This window comes from Vombatus ursinus, unplaced genomic scaffold (genome assembly GCF_900497805.2).
Source record: "Vombatus ursinus unplaced genomic scaffold, bare-nosed wombat genome assembly UNPS02014816.1, whole genome shotgun sequence".
NCBI lineage: Eukaryota > Metazoa > Chordata > Mammalia > Diprotodontia > Vombatidae > Vombatus > Vombatus ursinus.
In genome coordinates this window covers 6,389,941-6,398,221 of record NW_020954594.1, presented here as the reverse complement: position 1 = coordinate 6,398,221, position 8,281 = coordinate 6,389,941, and the positions used below count along the sequence as shown (strand labels likewise).

General features: G+C 48.5%; 1 protein-coding gene across 1 annotated transcript in view; it reads left to right on the top strand.

The window, feature by feature from the left end:
* The first annotated feature begins 1,971 nt into the window (after positions 1 to 1,971).
* Positions 1,972 to 8,281, top strand: part of HINFP (histone H4 transcription factor) — a 9,452-nt gene continuing 3,142 nt past the window's right edge. Inside the window, exons 1-9 of the mRNA XM_027835730.1 lie at positions 1,972 to 2,026; positions 4,799 to 4,983; positions 5,234 to 5,463; positions 5,683 to 5,794; positions 6,026 to 6,178; positions 6,552 to 6,629; positions 6,717 to 6,837; positions 6,917 to 7,055; positions 7,824 to 7,948. Coding sequence (XP_027691531.1) covers positions 4,809 to 4,983; positions 5,234 to 5,463; positions 5,683 to 5,794; positions 6,026 to 6,178; positions 6,552 to 6,629; positions 6,717 to 6,837; positions 6,917 to 7,055; positions 7,824 to 7,948 — 1,133 coding nt within the window. The 5' untranslated portion in view covers positions 1,972 to 2,026; positions 4,799 to 4,808. The remainder of the gene's footprint in view (positions 2,027 to 4,798; positions 4,984 to 5,233; positions 5,464 to 5,682; positions 5,795 to 6,025; positions 6,179 to 6,551; positions 6,630 to 6,716; positions 6,838 to 6,916; positions 7,056 to 7,823; positions 7,949 to 8,281) is intronic.

The window sequence follows — 8,281 nt, the reverse complement described above, 5'->3', positions numbered from 1 at the left end:
TATCTATCTATCTATCTATCTATCTATCTATCTATCTATCTATCTATCTATCTCACTCCAACAAAATTAATGAACACATTGGAACAAAGTCTGAGATTATCTGCAGTGTCCCACATCCCTGTAAAGGAGAGTGAGAGGCACCTTCTCTTCGGGGCCAAGCTCGGCCATACTTTGGCAGCACTTCACACTTTTGTTGTGGCTCCTATGTGATTTTCCTAATTCTATTTATCTCACTCCGCATCAGTTCATGTGCGTCCCCACGAGTCTCTGTACTCTCCATATTTGTAATCTCTTACAGCGCAGTAATGGAGCTGGAAGGCAACTTTTGGGTCAGGGGAGTCATCGGGTTTAAGTCCATTATTTAATAGTCAGATAATTGGAAAGACCCTGAACCTCTTCTCCAGTGGCAGAATCATGACTCCAAATCTGATGCTCTTTTCTAGGAGATGCGAATTTGAATCCCCAATCCAACCTCACTAGCTATGTTACTAGGGGCAAATCACTAAACTTCTCTGGGACTCATGAAAAGGGGGAACGATTGGTGCCCCCGCCCCACCCTTGTTTCCACTGGCTTAAGGAAGGAAACAAGCACTTATTAAGCACTGACTGTGTGCAGGGCATACTTGATCTTCACATCGACACTGGAAACAAACGTAGTGGATGGTGTGAATCTTTGAGAAGGGATATATAGATGGTGGACTTCCCCCTTCTCCTCAGCCATGGACTCAGGAAACCCGAGTTCCGATCCTGCCAGGTAGCTGCGAGAGCCTGGGCAATTTAGTGAACCTCTCAGGACCTGGTTTCTCCACTGTGAGGTGGTATTCTTACCTGCAATATTTTACAGTGTTATGAGACAGTGATTTCCTTTAGCCCCTAAAATGCTACATGAATACGAATGACTATTATTTTTATGTGTGCATGTATCCTTATTTATGTGTAGGTGTATATATGCGTGTATATGTATATTCTTTTTGGTGAGGCAATCGGGGTTAAGTGACTTGCCCAGAGTCACTCAGCTACTAAGTGTCAAGTGTCTGAGGTCACATTTGAACTCAGGTCCCCCTGACTCCAAGGCCAGAGCTCTATCCACTGCGCCACCTAGCTGCCCCTCCTCATTTATATATTTATAGGCAGCTAGGTAAAGTGGGTAGAGCTCTGGCCTTGCAGTCAGGAAGACCCGAGTTCAAATCCTGCCTCAGCACTTACTAGCTGTCTGACCCTGGGCAAGTCACTTAACCTCTGTCTGCCTCAGTTTCATTTGTAAAATGGCAACAATAATAGCACCTGGGAAGTAGGTACTATTATTATCTCCATTTTACAATTGAGGAAACTGAGGCAGAGGTCAAGTGACTTGCCCAGGCTCACACGGCTCGAATCTGAGGCAGCATTTGAACTCGGGTCTTCCTGACTCAAGAAAGCGCTTTCATTCATTCGCCAGACGTGTATTCCGCCATTCCGCAAAGCCCAATTCGCTCCCGAATTGCGCGTGGCGCTTCCTCCGTTCTCGCAGGGTGGGAACACGCGGTACCAGGCCCTCCGCGACTCACGGCGAGTCCCCGGCAGCGCTCGGGCTCTGCGCATGCCCAGGAAGGCCCGCCGACCAGGCCCGAACAGTCTGCGCTGCTCGCGGCCGCCCGAGCCCAGCGAGCCGGCCCGTGGCCGTGACCTCGCCCGCCCACGTCCCCAACCCTGTTTGGCCAGCCCAGGTTCCCCGTGTCCCAGTCACTCCGCACTTCTCAGCAGCTCCAGCCCAGCCTCCCCACACCCGGGCCCCCCCCCCTGCCCCGCCGAAGCCCCGCCCCCTCGGACTGGCGCGCGTCACCTTACTCCCCGCCTGCTCCCTCCCCTTCCGTGTTTTGGTAGCGCCTGGGCCCCGCCCCCGCCGCGCTATGATTGGCTGAGCGCCGGGACGCCGGAGCCCAGAAGCTGGCCTCGATTGGCTGTCGTTGGCCGTCACTCACATGTGTGCCCCCGGAGTTGGCTGGACGTGGGAGAGGAACAGAGAGACCTGGGAGCGGAGGGCACGGTAAGGCTGGGGGTGGGGGCTGGGGCTTCTCTTTGCGGGCTGTCGCGCTCCCTGTCCGGGTGGGGTCCTGCTTCTCCTAACATCCCGAGCGGTCCCGGTGTGCCCCTCCGGATTCCTCTCGGGTAATCCGAGGAGGGAGACCTCTAAGCGTTTGGAAGGCTGGACCTCCCACCAGCTCCCCGGGCTCTGGGGCTGCAGGAAAGCGACCCATACTTTTGCTAGCCCTGTTTGGGCTAAGGCAGTCCTTTCCTGGAGAAGGATAGAAAGGAGAAAGGGCTGGAAAGTTAGGAATCCTGGCTCTGCTGCTTCCTCTGTGACCTTGTGCAAATCATTGCTTCCCCGGGCTTCAGTTTCCTCCTCTCTGAAATGGGGAGAATAACGCTGCTGTCTCACAGAATGGAGGATCAAATAAGATGAAAGCCTGCTGTAAAAACTAGTTTGCAAATAACTTACTCTATAGGGTTTTAAGGTTTACACAGGCTTTCCCCAGAAATAACCCTTTGCAGGAAAGTTAGTTAAAATTGTTACATGTAATTTAGAAGGTATTGGGAATACAAAGACAAAATGAAACAATGCTTACCCTTCAAAGTGTTACACTGTATAATTACCCCCTTTTTACATATGAGAAAACAGGCTCAGAAGGAGAAACTTGGAGTCACACTGCTAATAAGTGGGGCAGCCACAATTGAAATTCAGGGTTCCTGTCCTTTCCCCTGCATCCTCCTCCTTTTGCTGAAGCCTTTTCATATTCCGCTTTTCCTTTAAATTAAAGAGGCAGTTGGTGTAATGGATAGAGACAAGACCTGGGTTGAAGTTCTTCTGATAAATAGGAGCTGTGTGCTCCTGGGCAAGCTATTTGACCTCTCTGCTGCCAGAAAACTCTAAGGCTTTTTGGATGCTAGAATGCAGTTGGGGAGTTTCCTATATGCAATGAAATTACAGGTTAGGTTAAAAAAATTTACTGCTTCTCAGACCTGTAACCTGTAAAGCCCTTTACAAACACAGATTTATTGTGAGTCTTCAGAAGGTTTGGCTCTAGTCCTGACTCAGCTGCTAATTTGATTCCCCTATTTGGTAGTGATTTCCTATATGCCCATACGAGTTGCGTCTTACGGTAGAGTATTAGGTCCTTAAGAGAAGAGACTCTTTTTTGATCTTCTTACAGAAGCATCTTTTGCTGAGTAGTCTTTTAAATTACTTACCTCACAGGGTAGTTGTATAGATCCAGTGAGGTAATATATGGAATGCCCTTTAAATGTAAATATAAACATAATTCACATTTCTGTAGCCTTTCAGGTCTTTAAAGCACATCCTCACAACTGAAGTGTAAGGTAGGTAGTATAAGTATTATGATCCTCATTTTACAAAATTGCGGTTCTGAGAAGTGCAAGTGAGTTGCTGAGGGTCACACAGCTTGGGATTTTAACATAGGTCTTTTGCCTTTATGTTTAATGTTCTGTTTACTATAATATGTTGCTTCTTTCTTCAGTGGTTCTCTGGGTCCCTTTCAGGGGATCTATGAGGTCAAAACTATTTTCATAATAATACAAAGATTTTAATTCTAAGCTTTAATTTCGAATATGGTAAATGTTGATATATATAAACAAAATTCCTTTGGGATGGGGATTCTTTAGTAATGTTTTTATTTTTTTTTTAATTAATTTTTTTTTTTTAGGCAATTGGGGTTAAGTGAGTTGCCCATGGTCACACAGCTAGTGTCAAGTGTTTGGTCAGAGATCAGATTTGAACTCAGATCCTTCTGACTCCAAGGCTGGTGTTCTATCCACTGCACCACCTAGCTGCCCCCTTTAGTAATTTTTAAGAGTATAAAGGGATCCTGAGGCCAAAAAATTTGAGAACCACTGACCTAATCCAACCCCTAGGCTTTATGATGAAGAAACTGAGACCCAGGAGGTCTTAATGACTTACCTGCAGTCACACAGATAATATGGATGAAGATTAGAACACTATAGAAAGCCTTCCTTCAGAAAGATAAGTAGGGTTTGGGTGGAAGGGAGAGGGAGAAGTGATTTAGGTAAGGGGAACAAACCAATTTTAGAGGCAAAGAGGTGAGAATAAATCTGTCTTTCACAGTGCAATGAATCCTAAGAGGTAGGAATGAGGAGGGTCAATATATTCAGGGTGTGAGGGGGCCAGGAGACAGTAAAGCACTAAAGATTGAGGATTAATTCTTAAAGTCTTGTTTGGCTGAAACAATTCATAAAGGAAAGTATGAAAAATAAAGTTGGAAAGGCAGGTTGGAGGCAGATTGAATCAAAACCCTGGATAAATCTCTGGAACATTCTGTGGAGTTTCAGGAGTTCCGATCACTCCTACTACTATCCTTCCCAGAGAAGTGTCACAGGATCACAGACTTGGAGCTGAAAGGGACCTTAGAGGTTATTGAGTCCAGCCCTCTCTAATAATTTGCTGGAATAATCCCATCCCACTCCACCAGTGGAATCTTCTTAATAATATCTAAAAAGAATAATAACATTTATAGAGCGCTTTAAGGTTTGCAAAGAAGTGTTACAAATATTAACTTATTTCGTTCTTGAAACAATCCTGGGAGGTTGGTGCTATTATTTATCCCCATTTTACAGAGGAGGAAATGGATGCTGAGAGAAGTTTAATTGACTTGCCCAGCTAAAGCAGTGGGGTCATATTTGAACTCAGGTCTTCACAACTCCTGGCCCAGTGCTCTATCCGCTGCACTACCTAACTGCTGCCTTGACGATTGGACAGCCCGTGATTTTATTCCTTTTACTACAGTGTGGCAATCATGCCACCCCCTACAAAGGTCCCCCGAAGGGAGGCCCTGGTGCTACAGTGTGAGTGGGGATCCTGTACCTTTGTGGCCTCAACCGTGGAGGAGTTCTGTGAACATGTCACGCAGCACCTCCAGCAGCATCTCCAGGGCCCTGAGGAAGAAGATGAGGATGAGGTGGACCCACTTGGTGAGTGAACCAGGGATGCTGGAACAAGAAGACAGCTTGTGAGAGGTGGGAGGAGGCCAGCTCTGCTTTTGCTCTCTTGTCCTGGGACAGACTGGGAAGATGGGGCTTCGTGGAGGGGAGGAATGTCTTCAGAAGAGGTTCAGGGATTGACTTAGGGAGCATTGGGCTAGAGGCCAGAGATGGGGTTCACCCTGCCTGGTTCTGTATTCAGGCAGGTCTGTGTCCTGTTTTTGTCTTTCCTCCATCTCAGCTGAAGAGTACTCCTGTTTGTGGCAAGAGTGTGGCTTCTGTTCCCCAGACAGCTCTGCTGACCTGGTCCGTCATGTCTATTTCCACTGTTACCACACCAAGCTGAAACAGTGGGGACTTCAGGCTCTGCAAGGCCAGGCCGGACTCAGCCACTGCCTGCTGGACTTCCAAAGCCGAAACATGATCCCTGACATTCCTGACCACTTCTTGTGCCAGTGGGAGCACTGTGAGGTCAGCAGGCAGGGGCCAGGGCTGGGGGGAAAGGATGTGCTCTGTCCTGGATAGAGAGACCTTGGATCCCTGTGAAGTCTGTCAAGCACTCTCCTTTCTCCGGTTTCTTCTGGCTTCCTCTTAACCACAAAGATGGTCAGGATTAGAGTATTACCTTGGTTCATTAAAAGTGCCCCTCTATTCATTCCTTACCCTCAGTCTTACTTTTCCCCTCAACAGAGCTCCTTTGACAATCCAGAGTGGTTTTACCGGCATGTGGAGGCCCATAGCCTGTGTTGTGAATACAAGGCAGCCAGCAAGGAGAACCATGTGGTGCCATGTGGCTGGAAAGGTTAGGGAAACTTCAGTCACCTATTTAGATAACCCTCGTTTTTGGAGGGGAACCCTGCCTTTATGGGTGGGAGGGCTAGGGATAGTACCCAGGTATTTCAGCTTCCCCATTCTTTAAAGTGAACGATTTGGCCATTGGGCCAGGAGGGGGGTTGGAGGAAAATGGGGCGGGGAGAGACATTCTGTATGGTTTAGGGCAGGTGGGAGGGGCCTGATTTGGTGTCTTCCCCAGATTGCAACTGCACCTTCAAAGGCCGTTGTAAACTGAGAGAGCATCTTCGAAGCCACACCCAGGAGAAGGTGGTGGCCTGCCCCACCTGTGGGGGGATGTTTGCCAATAACACCAAATTCTTTGACCACATCCGGCGCCAGACATCACTGGACCGTGAGCGTGGGGATGGAGGGAGGAGGGATGGGGGGCAAGGGGCGAACTGGGCTGCTTAGGACAGAGCTAGGCATTAGGAGATCCAGCACCTGCATCTGCCTCTGGGCTTCTGGCCCTTCTCTTGCCTGTGACCCCTCCAAGTCACACTTAATAGCTGTGTCAGCTTGGATGAGTCACTCAACCTTTTTAGGCCTCAGTTTCCTCCTCTGTAAGATGGGGGTAGGGTTGAAAAAATGAGCCAGTTCACCTCAAAAAAATTTCTTTGATTAATGCCTGAAAGTTCCCCTCCTTCCATGTCTGGAGTTGTCTTCCTCTCTCTTCACCTTTTGTTTCTCTTTGGCCTCTCAAAGTTCTCATTATTTTCCCACCATAGAACAACGATTCCAGTGTTCCCATTGCTCCAAGAGGTTTGCCACAGAGCGACTATTGCGGGACCACATGCGCAACCATGGTCAGTTTCCCCAAGCCCCTCTTCCCACGTTTTCTCCTGTTCTGCCCTTCCCTCCCCCCACATCCTTCTCTTCTCTGCTCCCTACAGTAAATCACTACAAGTGCCCTTTGTGCGACATGACCTGCCCGCTGCCCTCCTCCCTCCGAAACCACATTCGCTTCCGACACAGTGAAGACCGGCCCTTTAAATGTGATTACTGTGACTACAGGTGAGGTGGGGGCAGCTGTTGGGACCAGCTGTGCCCAGGTTCCTCCCTGTCCTGGTGACCCTTTTCCCTCTTCTGGCAGTTGTAAGAACCTGATTGACCTCCGGAAGCACTTAGACACTCATAGCAAGGAACCTGCCTACCATTGTGAGTTTGAAAACTGCAGCTTCAGCGCCCGCTCCCACTGCTCCATCAAGTCCCATTACCGAAAAGTGCACCAAGTAAGTAGGACCTGGGGAGGGAGGAGGAGAGGACGTGTGGGGCTGGGGCCAGGGCCTGGAGACATCCTCAACTTTGGGAGTAGCCTGGGTTTAGGAGCTCATCTGAGTTTCAGCCAACATGGGAAGGTTTCCTGTGTGTACGGTCCTGTGCCCAGGATAGTGATAGGGACAGGATCTGGGATTTCATTGTGTAGGGAATTCCCAGGTGAGGAAACTCCCTCTACTGATGCCCCGATGCAGGCTGGCATCCTCTGCAACTTATAGAGTTTCTTAGGGCATTGAGGAGTTAAGTAACTTGCCCTGAGTCACATAGCCAGTAGGGGTCAAAGGTGGGGGGAGAAACCAGGTCTTCCTTGCTCTTGTTTGTTTTTTTGTTTTTGTTTTTTGGTGAGGCAATTGGGGTTAAGTGACTTGTCCAGGGTCACACAGCCGGTAAGTGTCAAGTGTCTGAGGCTGGGTTTGAACTCGGGTCCTTCTGCCTCCAAGGCCAGAGCTCTATCTACTGTCTTCCTTGCTCTCGAGGACAGCTTTTTATCAACTACACTGCTCCTGGGGAAGCTAGAAAAATTAAATGAAATACTATCCCTGCTGTGATGGAGCTGACAATTTAGTAATAATTTGCCTCCCAAATAACTCCTGCTGAATGCCTTCTAAATGCACATAGTTGGTGTGGTGTCTTGAGTTTGGTGCAAGGCCCAAGACAGTTAGGACAGCTTGAATGGAGGAGGTGGGCAGCTGGGATCTCTGCAGTCTCGACTTTACCAACAGGGTGACTCAGAGCCAAGATACAAGTGTCATGTCTGTGACAAGTGCTTCACTCGAGGCAACAACCTCACTGTCCACCTTCGAAAGAAGCATCAGTTCAAGTGGCCATCAGGCCACCCCCGTTTCCGGTAAGTTCTCCTTCTCTTCCCTGGGTATTCAGCAAGAGCAGTGATGATGTTTGGAGAACTGTGAATGAACTTGCCTTTGAATTTTTACTCTCCATATGTCTCCCTAGGTATTTCACGTACTTCATTCCATTTTATCCCAAGAAAAACAAGGGGCAGGGAAAGCTAGGTGGTGCAGTGGATAGAGCACCAGTCCTGGAGTCAGGAGGACCTGAGTTCAAATCCTGTCTCGGACACATAATACTCACTAGCTGTGTGACCCTGGGCAAGTCACTTAATCCCAATTGCCTCACAAAAAACCCCAAACCAAACAAAACAAAAAAAAACGAAGCAAAG